The sequence below is a fragment of the Zosterops lateralis genome (genome assembly GCF_965231275.1).
Source record: "Zosterops lateralis genome assembly, chromosome: 15".
In the NCBI taxonomy this organism is placed as follows: Eukaryota; Metazoa; Chordata; class Aves; order Passeriformes; family Zosteropidae; genus Zosterops; species Zosterops lateralis.
In genome coordinates this window covers 7,586,791-7,607,315 of record NC_139775.1, presented here as the reverse complement: position 1 = coordinate 7,607,315, position 20,525 = coordinate 7,586,791, and the positions used below count along the sequence as shown (strand labels likewise).

Below are 20,525 nucleotides of genomic sequence, written 5' to 3'. Positions count from 1 at the left end.
TGAAAAGAGCTGCCAGGTGAAGGCTCAGGAAACTGTGCTGAGGCCATCAGAAATGCTTCTGTCCAGTACATGTTAGCATTGACATGATCACTCTGCAAGCAGCCCTGGCAGGAAAGTGTGGGGCAGTCAGCTCATCAGGGCAGTGGAGCTGGGGTGATCCTCTGCTGCCTTGTGGAGGGCATGTGAGGGACTGGCAGCAGCAGGGACAATGCATCAACACATGGAGACAACATCTCCCATGACTTATTACAGCAGATGACAAGAAAAATGGAAAATAAGGAGGGAGGAAACCAAAGAAGCTAATATCTCTTAGAACAGTACCCAGGAAGCCATTGAGCTAGGGATGTATTGAGGAAGCAATAACAACATGGGCAAATCTATGTCATGTAGGTCCAAAGTCAACATAGCAAATACCATGGCAGGTCTGAACAATCAAACCAGAGGATGTGGATGCAACACAGTACTGTCCCAGCACTCACCTATGAAAAAGCCAGCTTCTCTTTACTACATTGCTCTCTCCTGTTTAGGGAGCTGTGGGGTTACCTATAGTCTCAGGTAAGAGAAGGGGATGAGGGAAGGGAGTTTATTGGTATCACAGCAACAACAGATTATTACTACACTGGAAACATGCATTGTTCACCACAAAGGTTCTCTCAAGATATGACCTTCTGGAGCCAAGCAGTCTATGGGTTAGCAGCACTATGACTATGTGAGACAAAGGTCTTCACAATCAATTTCAGCATTAAAGTGACTTTTAAAGACAGTTATCCTGAAAAAATCAGAGATACAAAGATGTAAGAGAGAAAAACAGATTCAAGGTTACAGTGCAGTTTCATATTTGGCTTTATTAGCTAGCAGAAATTGCTTGACATTTGTGCTACTGACCTGTTAACTGCAGCAGAGTAAGTCCAAGGCAGAAGTGGCAGGTATATCCAGGTAGGACAATGTTTCAATAATTTTGGTATAATTCTAAAAGCTGCTCAATTAATATGCATGAAAAGTGCAGGGAGAGAGTCTGACTCAATAGAAAAGCCTAGTAGCGAGAGTTTGCTTAGAATTATTTATATTTTGAAGACTTTTCATTTGCAGATTCCACCTGGAAATTCTTTCTGAAACCTGAGTTGTGCTTGGTGTCTAGTACATGCATTCTGTGATGATTATGTAAGAATTAGTTTTCATCCCCAGGGACAGGTCTGGAACCCTCTGTAATTAACAAACCACTACAGCTGAGTTTAAAGGGACAAAGATAATAGAAGGAAAAGTAACATCACATGTTGTTTGGAAAGGGTGGGGGAACTTTAATGTACCAAACATGCTTGCCATGGGTTATGATTCTAAGGTTCCATGTACAGCCAAACTCTCAAGTCATGTGAGAATACCAGGGAAAATAACTTAAAGTTCTGGACTCTTTATAGGGTTACTACAAACAAATTTGCATATCTACAGAAGCCAAAGGATAATTTTCAAGGTACAGATTTTTTTTTCTGACATTTTTCTCACATCAAGGAAAGGTTCATCTATGATTCTAAGAAAAACACCAAACCCAACAAAACTCGGGACCAATCAATCACAGCAAAATTATGACATTAATAGGCTAAGTGGGAACGGAAACAGGCATATTTCTGTGTCAGTTTATGCAATAGAGCTTACACAAAAGTAAACTTTGTTTCTTCTGAATTTTGCTAGCACTTTGCTCCTGGCATACTATGGAAAAGGCCCTGCACTCATCCAGGCAACATCGAAATCCTTAGTTTGGCTGTGTCCCACTGACAGGGCTCTCAGAGCGACAGGAGACCCACTGCTTGACGTAGCTCCGTGGAAAGTCTTGCCCCTCCTGCTCAAGAGGGATGGCCCCACAAATGGTCTGACTGTTTTGCCCAAATTCAGAGTCAACTGGACTTCCACAATCTGAGTCCACAAAACCACTGTCAATAGTGTCCAAATCTACACAGATCAAAGGATAACTGTCACCAGACCTTGTATTGTGAGGGAAGAAGTCATAGAAGCCTTCACTGTAAGAAACACTTTCACCATCTGGAGAAGGTAGAGAACCTGGATTTTCCAAATCCCACTCATCAGGCTGCAAGCAAAGGGCTTCTAGGATGCTCCCCACCCCTCCTTCCACTCCCCTTTCTCCTTGCTGGTTGACTGGGACACATGTGCTCCTCAAGTGGTCTGTGGACACAGAGCCTGAAGCAAGTATTTTGTCCTGTGTGCTCAGATCAGCCAAATGCAAGTCACTGGACATCTTTCTGTCTTCCGCATCCATGTTAATCTTGGGGTAACCGGATTCCCCAGCACTATCATCTTCCTTGTTGGCATGCTTGTGTTCTCCGTACACATGGTTACAGCTGCACTGGCAGTTACAAGGTGTAAATTCATCAGCCACAGTCACTGTATCAATTGACAAGTGCCCATATGTCTGGTCCTCAGTCCCACCACTGCTGTTTACACTACTCCACAGGGACTGGCTACCATGACCTGGGGCGGTCAGGCAAGACACACAGGGCTTGCAAGGCAGATTCTTCCTCAGCTCATGCAGCTCTTCCTGTGGGGTGCTGTTGGAAGGATGTGTGGTGTAAACTTCTAGGATTTCTGGAAGGACTATTCCCCATTCAAAGAAATCAAAGGTCATTTTCATATGGGACGCACCAACCCACTTCTGCAGAAAAGGAAACACAGAGAGAGAGGTTAGTATCACAAGGCTTGAGGTTCCACAGAAATAACCAAATTTCTTATGCTTTTAGAGGCAAAAATCAAACTCTAAAATCACTGACTCCTCCAATATAATAGAAGGATGCTGTTATTATGAGACACAGGCAATTCAGGAGCACTAACTGAAGTAATCAAAAATAATTAGCTCTGAGAGGTTTGCATGGCTTTGCAGTTTTCTCTGGCACTCCCATCAGGATGCCAGGCTTCAGAAATCACATTAATTCAGCTCACACACTGAGACAGCACCTATGGAGAATAAGGAGTATAGATGTAACATAAAGGTCTTCACCGCAGATACTAGAAAGCTCTGGTTCTTATATCTGGAGATGTTTGGCATTCCTTTGAGGTAGATTTCCCTTTCTACTGCCCTAATTAGAATCTCTTACTCAGGATAGCATGATAGCCTTTTAGTCTGTCATGTGCTCCACTCACTTGTGTAGACCATTTATACCTTAAAATCTCCGTTATGAGCCATGTAAAGAGGTTTGAAAAAAGGAGCAGGGTCTGGGATGCAAGCCATCTTCTTCCACAAGCTGGAAGAGAACAGAGAAAGGCTTTGGAGTTAAGCATACATTACAGATGCAAAGCAAGGCATCTCCAGAGCCATTTCAAGCAACTGGAATCACCTGCCCAGCCTTGTGAGTTAGCAAGTGGCTGAGGTTCCAAGGAGGTCTTGTGCTGCCAGAGACATCTAATAGCCTTTCTTGTGAACCTCACTGGAGGTGAGGCCTCAGCACTTGCACACACACATTAAGGAAAGAGGTTCCAGATTTTTCCTTCCTGGAAAAGCACCAAATGCTAGAAATGCATTTTCACTGAGACTGGGCTGGTTTGTGGTCTGCAGGCCAGAACTCTTCCCTATGCAATTCTTCCGTAAACCTGGGCTGTGCCAGCCCTATTGCTGCACCAGCCCAGCCCTCCTCCATGTCAGCACCCCATATCTCTTCAAGGGTATGAGAAGCCTCTGAGAGGGACAGAGGCCTCCAGCCAGCATTGAGGGACCTACATCAGCTTCGGAAAGGGACAGCTATACTGCTTAATCTGGCAACAGCAGAGCACAGACAAGACCAGGAGAACAGCTCAGGATGCTCTGTGGCCCTTGCTTTGTCCCCATGGGCCACCATCTTGTCCCAGCCAGCTGAATGGCAGCAGAGTCCCAGAGAAAAGCAGGTCACTCGGGGCAGTACATCAGCCAGTGACCATTCTTGGCTGTCCCTCACAGGCCCATAGCTGCCCACTCATAGATATACAAGATTCAAGGAAGGCTGCAAGTGAGCACCCCATCTTTAACAAGATAGATTAAAAGCATTAACTCCTGCCTCCTGAAGCATTCTTACCTCTGCTGTTTGGCCAGAAATGTTGTGATTGAGACCATGATTGCCACGACAATACCAAACAGCAACAGCCATTCCATACCTATTGTCTGTGTCACTGCTGGGGAAAGAGACAAGGTCATTCAGGCTCACCTTGCATTGTCATGATCAATAAACAGGAGATGGTGAGGAGAAAAAGAGTTTTTTGAATGGAAAGTGTTGTCAAACATTGGAATGGGCTGCCCAAGGAGGTGATGGAGTCACTATCCTTGGAGGTGTTCAAGAGATTGGTGTTCAAGAGAATGTCAATACTGACAGCCCAGGCTTGGTGTTCACATAACCAGTAAGGGAGCTAACCATACCTGTCTTTACTGGACTGTTTAAAATTTGTTCTAATTAATTAGATTTTTATTAAATTTCTGAAAGCATTCTCTGACACTGGACTAATTGAAAGGGCATGGGGATCTGGCAGCATGTACCGGCAGGGCTGGTTTTCAGTGACAGTGGAGAACTCCATTCACTCCAAAAACCACCATAGCCTATGTCTTCCTGGGGTCTGGCTCTCACTTGGAACTCGTACTCAGTGTTGGCCTGGAGTTCCCATGGCAGGATCACCAATGTCCGTTTATCTTCATGAACAGCTTTAGTCTTCTGAGTCTGTGAATGATTAAACACCAAACACTAGAGTGACTGCTCTTACTTTGCACACACTGCTGTGCAGTAAGGATGCCTGCAAAGTAACCTTTTCTGCTTTCATGTTGTTTCTGCAAGCCCATGCTCTGACTGGTCAGCAGCTGCATGCAATCCTGGGGGAGCCTTTCAGGCAGGACAGCATGAGAATTGAATGAATTATCAGCCTTCCTCACAGGATCTAACACTTCTGGCACAGCTTCTGCTTCTCAATTATTTTTTGGGTTTGCCTGTTTTCAGTCCAGTTGAGCAGAGAGACATTTTTTTCTTAACCATGAAAACCCTTCTTTCCCACCAGTCCTACTGTATTGGTTGTGCTGCCTCTTTTCTGGTACATCCTACTTGGTGGTAAACTGACATCTCACTTACCTCCCAGGTGTCAGTTCTTCTTTTGTAACGCAGCTGATATTCCAGCTCCCCATTCAAAAAGTAGAAGGAAGAATTCTGGTAGATGGTTTCCCAAGAAATATTGTAACCCTCTGAATACAAAGCGGTCAGGTTGAATGGAGGCTGTGGTTTTACTGCAAGACAGGATGGTGTTACCTTTCATAAGATTACTACAGTTAAAAGATGGGCCAACATGGTATCAGCAATGCAGAGTGTGTAGGGAACAAAGCTGTCCTGGCAGTGGTGGGCCTTCCTGCACTAAAGAACATCCACAGCATTCCTGCCCTCAGCCATGCACAGAACCTCACATATGAAAAGAATAATGAAGTCAGGACCGTGTTTCTCTGAATATATCTTCTGCTTGTCTCTGAACCTCCTCATTGCCCATGGAGAAGGAAAGATAGTTCACAGGGCTAATAACCTCCTGGGAGATTATGTAAAATATAGAGCACCTTGTTCTTCTCATGACATAAAAGAACTCTGTGTAGTCACAATCATTTGCAAAATTGGCGAAATACCCCTCAATGTAACAGAGTCATGAGGAAAAGCTGAGGCTAGGGGACACTGCATAAACCCACAGCAATTCCATGTCCCAACTGCCCAAAGAGCAATGTTTGTATCCCTGCAGGGAGTGTTCATATATTGAAAAGCAGTAATGCAAAACTCCAGCAGTCTGCAGGGCCCACCACTGAGATATGGTGCCTTTGGATGAGGACCTCTAGGAGATATGCAAAGCACCACCACCCAGTCTCTAGTCTGTCAGTTGAAGAAAGGAGGCTTCCTGAAATGTTATGGCCTTTGTCAAAAAGATGACACTTCTCAGTAAAGTTTAATTTGAGAAGAAGCCAAATAGAAAAATCTTTTTCCTATGTCATTCCTATGCATGGTACCCATCTGCCTGGCTAACCACTCCTTTTCTTCAGTTTGCTACACAGCCCAGAACATACCAACATTCCACCAAGTCAGCTACATGATTGCATTCAGTCTTCGTGTCATGCAGGAGAAATTATTAGGAATTGCCCCAGAAAGGGGCACATCCTACTACATCTGGGACACCTTGTGCCACCCAAAATAATGTCACATTGGTTCAGGTGTCCACTGCAAAAGCCTTTTGGGAGCCTCCAGCTCCTTGGATATTACAAGAGAGCTGGAGAAAGACTTTTGACAAGGGCATGAAATAATAACACACTGACAGAGGACAGGGTCAGATGGGATATCGGGGATAAATTCTTGTCTGTGAGAGTGGTGAGGAACTAGCACAGGCTGCTCAGAGAAACTATGGCTGCCCCATCCCTGGAAGTGTACAAGACCAGGTTGGATGGGGCTTGTCTAGTGGAAGGTGTCCCTGCTCAGAACAGGGGGTTGGACCTGGATGATCTTTAAGGTCCCTTCCAACCCAAACCATTTTAAGGAATCTGTGATTTGTGACATTTGTAATAAAGCAATTCCTCCTGCCCTTTAGAATCCAGCCAAGAACAAGCTATGGCATAGCCTTGGTATGAGACTGGTCTAACGTGGATATTTATCACCTACTGCTTTATGGGGAAAAGGAATTTCCCCACAAAAAGAATCGATCAAGCCAGCTCAAAGCTCAGCCTCAAGCATAATAGCAATAAGAGCACAGTGCTTTATGCAGGTCAGTGTACAGCAAATGTAGCCCCGCACTGCTTGCCACTCTCACTCCTTGCCCAGACTATCCTAGCACATAAAGTCAATCAGTATTTATCTAGTTCACCATTTTTGTACTTACTGCTGTCTGACAAATAAAAGTCTTTGGAAAGCACGTGCTGCCCATCAGCTATGTCTGCAACATCCACCTGGACTTTGGTATCTGCCAGGAATTCAGTCATGTCCACAGTGCATGTGTACTGTGTGTGACTGGTGTTCTTTGACAATCTCAGGAGACTGCAGTCAGCCGCAATATTTTTTGGATCTTCCTCAGGAAACCTAAAAAAGCCAAAATGAACAAGTTTGCATATATCAACTACTCACATGCTGTAGTTGGATTAATTCGTTGCTGAACCACCAAGTACAGGAAATGATTAAAATGAAAAATCAACACATTCAAATAAAAAAATTGTCTTTGAACTTCATCAGATTTCTTTTCCCTTCTACTTGCTCAGCTTAGCACCTTTAGAGAAATAAGAAAGTGTTTCTGGAAAGGAAAGGTGCTCCTCAGGGCTACACAGCCCAAGACTGTATCCACTTCCTTGCTGAGGCAGAACAGCAGCAGACTGGACAATCCACCAATGCACACAGGTGAAAGTTCACTTTTAACAGCAGCAAAGGGAAAGGTATTCCCACGGCAGCAGAGAAGGCAATGCTAAGGAAGCTGAAGTCAGCACAGCACTCAGCAGCAAGAAGCACAGTCAGAGGACACTGGAACCAGGGGTCCTTTGCTAGGGAAGAAGTCAATTTGTAACTGGAGTGCAAAATACCAAGTAAAAAACCAACATGGCAGCAAAAACAGGATTTCTACCTAACAAAGAGGACAGAAGGTTGCCACAGTGCTGTGGCCATGTAGAGGCCAGTGACTGGACTTGCTCACCCCACCAAGACATACCATATCGCAGTGAGATTGTATGAGCCGGCACGCAGCTCATCTCGCAAGATACAGGTCAGGGTCTGTACATAGTCCACAAAACAAGTGAGGCTTTCAAAACACACAGCTGTAGGTTTGGAAAGAGAAAACACAATATCAACTTCTGTGGTAACGTAAGGAGAACTTTATATCAATATATGCACTACTCAGGGTTCCCACTAAATCTGAGAGGAACAGACCAGCCTCTGCAAACCATCCTCCCTCCCACTGAAAGTCTCCAGTTTTGGGATGTAAGATGTGTTCCAACTCTAACAAGTCATTGATGGCAAGATAAGTGTCAAACAAAAAACTTTTTAAAACACTGCGGCAGCCAATATCAGGAAATGCCCAGATTGTGACTGAATTTTCAGACTTATCACTGGCCTCTCTCATACAATCACTGCATCAGTCACATATTTCTCCAAGAGTCTTGGCTTATATGGCACATAGAAGAGGCATGAAATACAATAACAAACAGTAGCATATTCAAACATTTTAATTATACCATTTTCTAAATTGAGTACTGTTCTTTGATAGTCTAGTTTGCATTGTACATCTACATAGCAATTTACACATTTTATTAAAGTGCTATTTCAGTAATTTTTTCTTTGCCATTCTCTTTTCTGTTTTCTAAATCTTAATATCTGCAGCATCAATACTTTTTATGTCCAGCTCCAAAGCCTTGAAGTATGTTTTTCATGAATTTGGGAGTAAAAAAAATATTGCAAATTTTTAGTTGCTATAATTTCTATAAAACATTCTAAGCAAATTTATTAATTACAGACTTCTCAAGAGAACTTGAGAGGAAATTGTATAACTTATACTCATTAGGAAACTCAAGTAATTTTTTGAAAGTGGTCACAAAGCTGCATTTATATTTTTGTACTTGTTCTGCAGGAGCTCTGCTCACAGAGCAGTATCCAGTATGTGTTTTATAAAAGTACAATTGTCCTGTACTTACGTTTCTGGATTTCAAGGCAGGTGAGATAGTAGCACAGTGAGAAATGTCTGCATTGATGAATCCCCTCCTGACAGCTCCCTGGGCTGACAAGAGCTACCACCATTACAGCAGGAATGGGTGAATGAGGAAAGGCCTGCAGGAGATGCAGCATGCCTTGCTGTTTCAAACCATGCCTACTGCAGTGACCATTCATTTCTGGCATGTAAAGTATCACCCCTTTTCGATGGGAATAAAATTGTCATCATCTAGGAAAATACTCAAGATTGTTACATCCATGTTTAAATCAAGCACGGGTCCTTCCCTACCATAAAGGCTGCTCCCAGTCTCCTGAGAACAAACCACTTTGCAGCCATCAGGCAACCAAACCCTTTGATGCTAACCATGCTGCGAGCTCACTTCCCTTTGTTGTTCTGCTGCTTTCTTGGTTAGAGAAGCTGCACTCCCTGCTTCCTCCTTCCCTGTTGCAACGTGCTTTATGTCCAGAGTGTTGTTTGCTGATGTGATAATGTTCAACAACCCCCATGCCCAATCTTACAGCTGGAGCTGTACGCAGAGAATGGCATGCCACAGAATGCAGACAGTGTGTGCAGTGATCAGAAACAGGAACGTCTGTTCCTCCCTCCAGACCAAATGTCTGTCCACACAAACAAGCTGTCTGCGTTTACAGTCACAGTGCACAGCAGGTGTGTCCAGTGGAGGGTGCAGCCCCCTTCTAGGCTGGGATAAATTCAGAGGAAAACTAAGGCCAACCTTTCCCTGCTGAAGTCACCCATCACAACATTTACTTCCTAATCCTCACATATCAGAGCACAGACTACTCTCCCTACACAGCTCTCAGATTTGCATACAAGATCCTCCTTAACCCAAAGAGTGAGGATGGTGGCAGAAGAAATTTGGGAGTGTTTGCAACAGATTGGTTCCAAGGATGTGTATATAATTTTTTTTAAAGCTTCATTTTGACTTTTTCATTTCACACCAATTTCAGAATTCTGTTTTAAAGTTTTCATTAAGTTTTCACATTTTATTTTGAACCCTGAGTCGATTCTTCTGAGGGTTCTGGACCAAGCACTATTTACAGAATCCTGAGCAACATACTTTTTCTCTTTTTGCCTAACTTTATTTTCCTAGAAAAATGGGGTTAGAAATCTCTTGCATTCCTTTAGAAAGGGCAGCAAGTATTAATAGGCTATTAAGCAGCAGTAATTAGTGTTCTTCTATGCTATTATGTTAATTAGTCAAACAGACTACTATTCCTAGGTAGACAGACTACTATTCCTAGGTAGCTGGTGAGTTGCAAGGGTATCTTTGGGCAAGAATCTGTTAACAAAATTAAGAGGACAGCTTTTTACTGGGAAAGGAATAATTAAGTGTCCTAAAACTGGTTAGTTAGATCTAGGATGAAATGTCTGTCCTTGGCAGCTTCAGAAACAAAACTTGAATATTTCTAACAGTAAGGTCTAGATTGATCCAAACTGAAATTAGCACATGGTAATTCCCTGGCTTGCATCACACAAAATCCAGACCAGACATCACAGTGGTCCCCTATGACAGGAAGATATAATTCTGAATGCATCTTTTCTCCTTATTTAGGTCTGGGACAAATCCAATGTTCTGCCTAAAAGCAGCAGGTAAGATACTAAACTTGCATGGCTCTCTGCAGACATGGCTGTCACTGCCTTTTTCTGTCCAGCTGATCTGTTCAGAAAGTCAGCTCTGAGTCAGATGGAGTTTGCAGTGTGGGTAGGAACCAGCAAAAAATGGTGGGGGGGGACGGGGCCGGGGGGGGACGGGACGGGGGGTACTATGCACAGTCCAGTCCTAAACAAAGGGACTCAGACTAGGAGAGGTTCACTCCACTGACCCTGACTGACCAGCCAACAGCAACCCTGGGGATATCCTGTCTCACCCACCAGATCCTTTTCTACAGCAAAGGGTATTTTTCGTGGGGGAAATCCTACTCTAATGTCACTAGAAGACATTTCAATGCAAGGCAGGCACTACCTCTGCAGGCTCTCTGCTAGTGCTGCTCCCCAGAGCAGTATACAGCCTGGCTGAACTCTGCCCAGCTGTGCACCTTTCTGTGCCTGTCCTCCACTTATTACCACATGGAACTCTCTCCCCTGAGACCTTATCTTAAGCTTGCTGTCCCCTGGCAACCTTGTGCCATGGACATCTCATCAGAGCCAGCACATATGGTCACTAAGGTAATCCTGTGGGTGTACAACCTGAAAGAAATATCTGAGGACTTACTGTACTGGAATAAAAGGCAGAAGAAAATATTCTGGACCCACTGTTTGTTCCTCATGGTGGTTCTCACTGGATGTCCTGGAGAAGAAAAAACCAAAACAAGAAAAACAACCTCAAACAAGACTCCCACAACCAATTTAAAGCTCTGGTCAGACATCTACTTGATTAAGGTTGAGGTGGAATTAATCTTGCTTTCATTTAAACATGTAAAAGTAAAGTACCTTATTTAGACAATTAAATTCAGCTCTCCTGTGTGTATCTATTCCATGGGCTAAGGGGGTATGACCAACAGCCTGCCAGCTTGCCATAAGCAAGGTCAGTGAAGTCTTTGCTCCTTGCCAGCACATGCAGAGGGAAAGCAACAAAGTGGCTGCAGCCCTTGTCCAGGCAACAAGAAAGACTCTTGGGTTAATTGCTAACCCATTTTTTCTTCATTAGTATTGCAACTAGGAATGGCTTGCCACTAGAAGTGACATGGCTGCAGATTAAACAGCTGTGCAGTGAATTGGCCAAATACCATAATATCATTGTGGGTCTGTGTGAGGAAAGCTGGTGAGAACTCATTGCTTTGGCCTACCTATAGTTAAATAAGCATGAAGTATCTAGTTAAGGGACTCCAGAAAGACAGGCCAGAGAAAAAAAAGAGAAAAAAAACCCCCAGCCTCCCACGTAGCATCCAAGAGAACAATGTACAGTACTGACTGCAGGGAGAGGTTGCCCTAATGCCCTGAAGAGACCCTACAAGAAAGTCTTCAGAGAAGGGGACAGCAGGATGCTTAAAACAGAGGAAATGGCATCACATACAAATGACTGTTCAACCCACAGACGGTGCTCTAAGACAAAGCCCTCAAGTCATATAATATATTTAAAGCTGTATTTTCACAGCACTTAAACATTTATAGAAACACATGGATGTACACAGAAAGACTTAAAATGTGCTCCCTGTAGAGTATTGGCTGTTGATGCCTGGTCCAGACTTCAGCACTGTTTTGTCAAGCTATTCTTAAATGGGACAAGACTTTGGAGAAGCAATGCGTATTGTTTTGGGGACATAGTTTCACTGAAAGCAAGTTGCAAGGATGCGCAGACAGCAGGAAGGGCCCATATGCCATGCCACATAATCTGATATACTCTTTTAATTTTATAAAACCAACGCCCCTTGTGCTGTTGCAACGGACTTTGCTAAAGTATCTGTCCTTATCTTTTTTACTGTCTCCCTTTAAATAATGAGAGGTTGCAGTAAGGTCTCCTCAAAGCCTGCTCTTCTTCAGGCTGAACAAGCCCAACTCTCTCAACTTTCTCACAGCAGGGATGCTCCAGCCCTTGAAGCATCTCGGTGGCCTCCTCTGGACTCACTACAGCAGCTCCCCATGCTTGTCACATTGGGGGTCTCGGACCTGAAGGCAGAGCACTAGGTAGGGTGTCAAGAGAGCAGAGTCCAGGGGGAGAATCCTCTCCCTCTATCAGCTGCCCACACTGCTGCAGAAGAGCTGCAGGACACAGGGGTTTCTGGGCTACCACACATGGCCTGCCTATGGCCAGCTTTCTATCCACAATGTCCCTAGGTCCTTGTCAGCAGAGCTGATCTCAATCTATATGTCCCTCAGCCTGTCTTCATATGGGGGGTTGCAGGTCTCTGGGGTTTTGGGGTGTCTATGCTGCATCTACCACAAGTAACAAACGCCCAAGGCAATCGCTCAGCAGAGAGAAACCCATGAGACCTTGAAGACTTAGGGAACATTTGTGGTGTTTAAAAATTTCCCAGGTTTACTCAAATAATGAAAGCAAAACAAATTTAGCAGCTACCAGAAAGCCCCTGCAGCCTCATGTAAGCTCACAGATGTGTTCTCAGGGTGTCAGTGCCCAGGTGAGAACAGCAAGTCTCACTCTGGAGGTGCCATAGACACTGTGTCACACCCTGCTGTGGGAGCAATGATGCAGCTGCTGCCCCTTCTTTCCTGCCAAACAAACCCTGCCCATGAAACACTGTTCCAGCTCAGCAAGGACCCCCAGGCACCCTGCCATCCTCCCTCACCTGTTGCCAGTGGCAGGGCAAACACTCTACCTTTGTACTCCAGCCCTTCTTTCTGCATCACGCATTGCCTTGAGTAAACACTTTTCCTGGACCCCTCTGGTCCAAGCTCTCCAAGTTCTTCTGTATAATAACTTTTGTCATTACCACTACTTCTGGTGGTGCAGTCTCTAGTGACTGAGATACAGTCCACTATCTAACTGCACCTTGTGATCTCACCCATTTTCCACTGCTCTTCTCCAAATCCTCATTCCTTTGAGGAAGGCCTGCTGTTATTGTTATCCTGCCATCTGGAACCTGCTCACTTGATTTCATGCTAAGATTGGCTGCACCATGAGCCCATCTCAGCATCACTTTGTATTGTGACTGTCACACTCTTGGCCACCATGGAAAACAAAGAAAGGTGACTTGTTGCCTTGTTGGACAGAAGGAGGGAGGGAGGGAGGGAGGGAGGGAGGGAAGGAAGGAAGGAAGGAAGGAAGGAAGGAAGGAAGGAAGGAAGGAAGGAAGGAAGGAAGGAAGGAAGGAAGGAAGGAAGGAGGGAAGGAGGGAAGGAGGGAAGGAAGGAAGGAAGGAAGGAAGGAAGGAAGGAAGGAAGGAAGGAAGGAAGGAAGGAAGGAAGGAAGGAAGGAAGGAAGGAAGGAAGGAAGGAAGGAAAGAAGGAAGGAAGGAAGGAAGTGCTAAGCCCTCAGAGAGGTCTGTAGACCCACCACTTATTTCAGAATCCAATTGGCAGGGCTTCTGATGCTTCGTATTCACAGTATTGCAATAGCTCTCTGCTTTTATGCTCATTCCTGCCTAAATGAACAGACCAATGCAAGGAAAGTATTTTCTGCTTTTACCTATTGGACTGTGGTTTCTTTCAAGGGCCTCCCCTACTTTTCTTCCTCTGCTCAGAGAATTGTACCATCAGCCTGAAGGGACAGGCAGGACTGAACAGGAAAAAGTCAAAGCAAGAAGCCCAAGTAACTCATTGGGTAAATGTCTTACAGAGATACCAAAGGCTGCCATTACACAATGGGGATAGGTTAGCATACAGCCTTGTAATCTAGAAGGAAGATTCCTGAAGAAGAGCACAGTAGCAAAAATAAGAAAACCAGTAGGGTCTGCTAAAATAGCTGAAACAAAGAGACAACACTTTCTCAAGTGGGATCCCATTGTCCCATCTCTTACTTTTGCCTGTGCCCACAGATTAGTCCAACATTTCTGCCCTTCTCTTTCCCTATCTCAGTGTGGTAGGAAAGAACTGTGACCTCTGAGAGCACCATAGACAGTTTCAGTACTGCTGAAACTGTCTGACCTTCTGGCTGTTCTCCAGATTGTTATGACAAGCTATAGACAGACAAGACATGTGCAGAAGAGCTGGGAAAGCTGCAGCTCTACAGCAGTGTCTTTGTGGTCTCTTCATGACTTCAATGAAGATGTATAACAGCCCTAATTCTGAAGCATGCTCCAGTCAGGCCTCCTGTAAGCTTCAATCCCAGTCTATGATTGGAACCTCCACCTTTCCTACATCCCTCCATTTGTTACACCCTTCCCATTTACCTCCATCTCTCAGCATGTGATTGTTCATCTGGAGGGAAGAATGGCAGTGGGCAACAAGCAGAGGCAGGAATGCCCAGTCTGGCATTAGAAAAGTCTTTTCTACCTCATTTCATTTTCTCAGTCTGTGAAATGGGGACTCTGAATCAGCTTCACCCATCCTTGCAACACAGACGCTTCTTATAAAATGTCAAGCATTGTACAGCTGCCAAGTACCACTTCTGCAAACTCTGTAGTATCTTTATGAGATCACAGCAATAAAGCTGGGCAGCCATTCAGAATATACACATGTAAGTGATGCTACAAGTTTTTAATATGCCAGAGAATAGGAAATAGGACCAATACAGACAGACATTGATGAAGATTTTTTTTGTTAAGGATCTGGAAATACGATGCTATAAGCTGCCAAATGTGGATGCAGCCTAAGCTCACAGTTTGAAGTGTTTTCAGGAAATGTATGTACTTAAAAACAAAACAAAATCCCCCCACCCAAATACAATAATAAAATACAGTAAAAACAACCAAACAAAACCCAACCAACCAATTTAAAAAAACAACAAAACCCCCCAACCAACAAAAAAACAACCCCAAAACTCAAAAAAACCACACCCAAACCCCAAAACAAAACTAAGTAAGAACTCAGTTTAAGTAAAAAAAAAGAAAGAAAAAAAAATGGTATTTTCAAGCATGAGAAAATGAACTTTTGCACCCCAGTAAAAAAGAGTGGAACACACAGTCCACCAGTTATATGCCCAAACAAGCTTTCTTCTTGGAAAAAAAAAAAATCATTGATGCACACTGCCATCTAATCACAAAGCTGAAGCAACAGGGAGACAAAGGGGTGGTCTGGCTGTCCAGAGGCTAGGAACAATGACAGCCGGGGCACAAGGACCACATCAGCCATAGGAAAGATTCACAGTGAAGTTGCGACATCAAGCAGGAACAAACTGGCAGCAGGGAAAATCGGTGGAAACATGGACGTTACCTGCCCTGTTCTGTGCATTTCAGCCCTCCAAAACTTCCATGACCAGCCTGGCTAAATCATTAGTGCAGCGGCAGACCCAGCCTGAGGAGCTGGGGAGCAGGTGGATCTCAGCACTGAGTAAGAGCAAAGCCTCCTTGTGCACAACCAAAGGCCGTGGTGTATTGGAATACACGGCGATAAATGGAGATTGACGTCACCCGTGTATCAGTATTACTGTGCCAACAGAAGGATGTGGTGAGAGGAGGTGATGAATTCAGGTCCGAACACCCACACAACATTTATTACTGTACTGCTCTGCTTTCTTACATGAGAAAAGTGTGGGAGAGCTGATAAAAACTCACAAGCCCCATGTCTAAAAGGTCATAGTGAGGCTGGTGGACTTAGACTTGTGCAGTGAGCAGGCATCATTGTCAAGGTACCAAAGGGCTAAGCCAAACTACACAGTACAGCATGTGCTACATTGGAGACAGTCAAGCACCACTGCGTTCAGCTTCCATCCATTCCCCAAGGAGTCCCAGGATCAGGGCAACAGCACCAATCCTCAGACCACAGGCAAGGAGGTCATCTGGCTCCTAGACAGGTGAGGCTTTATAGATTGCACCAAAAGGCTTGTTTTCTTCAAATTTAACTCATAAAAATTGTAATTTCAGCCCAGCCTGCAGCAGTAATATTCACCAAGAAGCAAGTGTGAAGGCCAAACAAGGGAAGGCTTGGTAGATTTTGTTATTCATGACCCAAAAACATTTTGCCATCACTGGAAGAAGGGCAACATCTGTATGTATTTATCAGCAAGAATACACATCGAAAAAACAACATTCAGAGTGGACAATTCTTTTCTCTAGATATAAAACTAGTCACTTGTGGACTTACTAGGTTTATGATTTGAAGAAAAGGAGAAAAAACTCCACAGAAACAGAACTACCTCTGTACTTTCTTCTTGTCATAACAGAATTAAACCAATATCACCAGCAGCATCAAAGATACAGACCTGTCATAACTTTAGGGTCAAAGGCACCATTGCTGGCTGGTGACATTTAGGAGGAAGATAATCATACATTACAACAAGTAAAAAATGGCAGGAGAACAGCTGAGACATGAGTAACAGTGTTCTGCTGGAAGGGAAAGCAATAGAAGAAACCACCTCAAAGCTCAGGAAACAGGCTAAAATATGAATGAGCCAGGCAGAAAGCAGAGGTGTTAGTCAGCAAAGCAGCAGGTTGAAAAACACCAAAGCTCCACAGGTGGTGGCTGTGAGCTGACACAGGATGTTGCAGGGGAGGGAGGGAGGAGTGCATTGCTTTCAGTCTGGGGAATACTGAATGTCACCTGCAGAGACCCAGCATCCTGCCCTCCTGCCTCCCTTCTGCCTTTGCCAGTTATCTGTAGCCATCAACACTGGGATCAGCCTCTTGTTTTGCCCAATATCCATCAAGTCTGAACCCATACTGCATAAGTGTATGGGCTCATGGGTGAAAGGACATTGCTTTGGCTCTAGCCAGAGGAAAAGGGCTTACCTTCACAGGGCTGTGGCTATGTTTGTCTTGCTCACATGGAGGAGATTGCACAGAAGCTTATGTCTTCTCTTTGGAAATCACCAGACACATGCTGGTAAAGAGAAACAGGAATGACTGTGCTTTGTGAACTGACCCTGACCATGTGAAACAGAAACCTAAAGCTCTGCTCAGGCTCAAACCCAACATCCGCAGCTGCACCATGCAAAACATGCCCAGAGCATCTCTGCACGAGGTCAGCAAGGCTGTCATGCATTCCCACAGTGCTCACCTGAGCTGGCAGTGCTGGCAGAACTCCCTGCTCCTTCCATGCAGGTTGGCAGAAACTGGCCCCCTTAGAGGAAACGTCTATCAGCTTGTCCTCAGATCTCTGCAAGTGGGGATGCACCAAGACCAGAACTCTGCTGCTGGCCCACAGCTATTTATGGTAAGATCCTCATCTGCATCTCACAGAGCTCTGTGTTACCACAGCTATCAAAAATCAGCACGTCCCACCTATCCTGCCTGGCTGCAGCTCTTCCACACTTGGGGCTGGTGCAGCAGTGGAGTGTGCCTTAGGCAGCTTCCAGCACCTGCCATAGGGTGAAAAACACACCAGCTGTCTTCAGCCTCTGGCTGTGGCAGCATGTGCAAAGCAAAGGGCTCACACAGCAAGCTGCATCTGCAAACCACAGAACATGCAGTCCTGATACATTTAGTGACTTCTCATGTCACTGGCAGCAATGTACTGTGCCTTGAGGAGAAAAGGCAGGAAAGGAGTGGCTTCTCAGAAAAACCTCCCTTGTAGCCCCTCTCCACAATAAAATCTTGCTACACAAACCCAATATAGGAGCAGAGCCAGAGGTTTTTAGGTGTAAGAACAGCAAAGGCAGGTTGACAGAAGTGAGAAGAATTCTTAATACTTCTGAACACGGGTGTTTGTGGCAGGGGCCCAGCACAGCTCAGAATGAGGTTATGAAATACTCAGCATGTGCCAAACTGTGTATACTAATTGTTGCTGTAGTGGAGGAAATGAGGCATTTCATGGCTTAATTGTCCCCTCCTCATGTTGTGGAGGAGCACACTAAGTGTTTCTGAAGCACCTCAGCCAGGCAGTGGAGGGGGAAGACCACCCAGCAGTGAACTGCCCTGCACAACCTTCAAGCCCAGGACCTGCCATATAATGTGCACTGGTCAGCACTTGCAGCACAGTACAAGCCAGCTCCTCCAGACCTCAGCTGGTTACTTACCATGGGCACTGGCTCCGTGGCCAGCCACGGCCAATGCACACCTGGTTCTCACAGAAATTCTCTAAGGCATCAAAAAAAGGACTGAAGGCTGACCCAGGCATGGAAATTCTACTCCCAGAAGACAGTCCAGTGTTTTCTCACCTCATTATAATTCTTGTTCCTGTGTGGGTGGCTCATTGCAAGTGAAACCAGCAGTAGCTGAGCTGGGGAGAAGCAGTCAACCTCAAACACTTCAGCTTATAGCAAATTTCCCCATTTCTAAGAGCTGGGGGAACAACATCAAGTAGGAAAATCCCAGTGCTATATATTAGTCACCAACTTGGTAGCCTTCAATCAGAGGACAAACACCACACTGTTATGAATGCCCTGCTTTTTACAGTTGGGTAGGACAGGATGAAGGCTGATCCACCACTGAACTGGGACAGGAGCTCCTTAGGACACCTGCCACACTCCATGGACTGGGGCAGGTCTAGCACAGTGACCCCTCTACCAAAGACAGACTGTGGCTCACAGGCTGCACTGTAACAACTCTTGCCATGACAATTGCTTCTCTGCATTCAGAATATAGAATCTCAGGTCACATGCACAGATGGTCAGTTTTACAGAGAGCATTCTGGCTAAGAGCAAAAAAAGAACAAAACAGCTGCTCCTCCCCTCATGCAGCTAAATGTGCCACAGCAGCCAGTTCCCCATTCTGTTCAACTAGGACTGCTGCCAGTTTTTCTTCCCTTTCATGTTGCAGTCTTACTGAAGGGACAGTAAAGACATTTCAGTGTTATAGAAAGACACAGGAGAGGCAGGTTGGAAGCAGGACAGCAAAAGGGACATAGACCAAAGCACCTTTGGCCAGAGTTCAGCAGAAATATAAAGTTCCTCTCAATAAACTTGTCACAAGGAATGAAAACACTCAGGATTTAGCAGGATTTACCACCAGTGCTTCTGGTAGCTGTTATTAGGCACTCTGGGAAAACAGGCCAAGGTATGGCAATTCATTAAGCTTTAACTTTGGTTGTGTTAGTGAGGTGCCTGGAAGGTGCCCTCTTCCTCACTTGACTGTTTTTTTCCTTTGCTCTGGAGACATCTGCTTAGAAAGACAACAGTCCTGCTGTTGAAAACCAAACCAGTTTAGTGGTCTCCCTTCATTTTTACCAGAAAGTTCCTGCTGAGCTGTTGCTTGGCTTCCGACCTTGGGAATTTGGTGCAGTAGGAGACGCCTTGAGGGCTGTGGCTGTGACTGGAAGGTCTCAGTCACACAAGTGTGGTGAAAAAACCTAAAATTCCGGGTAATGTGAGATCAAGATACACCATCACGTGGGAGCCTGGGGCAGACCTTGTCTTCAGCAATCTGCAGAAGTGAGAAATGATCTGTGTGTTTGTGTACATGCATGGGGACACATGCCTGGGCATTGCAAAAACTGGTAATAAAAATTACCTGTTTTTTGTAAAAGAAACTGCATACAAAAGAACACACTTTGGAAGCACCTCTGTCAGGGCTAGAACACAGACTGCATGAATCATGGTCCCTAAGAGGTTTTCTACAGAAAATACATGGTTAGGAGAAAACAAACTATTCTGTCAGCCTCTGTTCATTAAGGAATTTTGTCATATAATTCCATGGTCAGAGGTAAACTTTAGGGAGCAGGGTTTTGTGAGTTACAACCCTCTCATTTAGTTCTCTAACCCTTTGTTCCTTTGGCCCTGCCATTGCAACACTTAAAGAACTCGTTTTCTTATATAAAGTTTGTAGCTCGTGGTGGGTGAACACTTGGACATCTTTGCACCCTGCCTCAACAATGTAGGGTCACAAAGCAAGATGCAGAGGCAAGCTATTTAAAAAGCTGCCCCTCCTTCACCCTGAATTAACTTGTCCCTACCCCCAAGAACCTGACATCCTCAAGGTCCTGCTCTATACTAGTGTCACCCTCATCGTGTGGTTATTGTTAGTTTTCTATGGGCAATGATAAACCTCGTGATTGATGAGTTTTGCCAACAGCTGATACTTACAGGTCCGTATTTCCAAGGAGCCAACTCTGTTCAGAAGAGAAATGAAAAGCCAAGCCTGTGGCATTTCTGCAATGGAAAAGGAATGTGTCTGAACTAGTTCTCCTGAACTGTGAATGCACCAGCTTTTTTCCTCAGGAACCTATTTCACTCCTGGTGAGTCAGGTTGCTAGTATTTGGTAGACAGGCAGGTGAGAAAGATGTGGAGGTGATTATAAACAAGTAATAAATGGCACTATAACTAGGCTAAAACTTGGCACAAGCCTTCACCTGCTGGCAGTCTTTCAAGACAGATTGAAAACCACTGAATACATGCTTACTGTGATCGGTA

General features: G+C 44.8%; 1 protein-coding gene across 7 annotated transcripts; it reads right to left on the bottom strand.

Moving 5' to 3' along the window:
* Positions 1-602: 602 nt before the first annotated feature.
* On the bottom strand, positions 603-18,479 carry IL21R (interleukin 21 receptor). 7 transcript variants are annotated; one of them, XM_083872855.1, is made up of 10 exons: positions 18,335-18,479; positions 16,968-17,058; positions 10,898-10,972; positions 7,669-7,774; positions 6,856-7,052; positions 5,088-5,239; positions 4,508-4,685; positions 4,053-4,146; positions 3,167-3,248; positions 603-2,662 (listed from the first exon to the last, which is right to left on the bottom strand). In XM_083872855.1, exons 3-10 carry the CDS (start codon positions 10,950-10,952, stop codon positions 1,748-1,750), a joined length of 1,779 nt encoding a protein of 592 aa, XP_083728981.1. In that variant the 5' UTR covers positions 10,953-10,972; positions 16,968-17,058; positions 18,335-18,479; the 3' UTR covers positions 603-1,747. The 7 variants fall into 7 exon arrangements, 6 of the variants coding, with proteins under 6 accessions (XP_083728981.1, XP_083728980.1, XP_083728979.1 ...); XM_083872854.1 differs by lacking the exon at positions 18,335-18,479 and adding an exon at positions 17,236-17,330; XR_014591212.1 differs by lacking the exons at positions 16,968-17,058; positions 18,335-18,479 and adding an exon at positions 11,116-11,265 and having other exon boundaries at positions 747-769; positions 886-2,662.
* Positions 18,480-20,525: the final 2,046 nt, after the last annotated feature.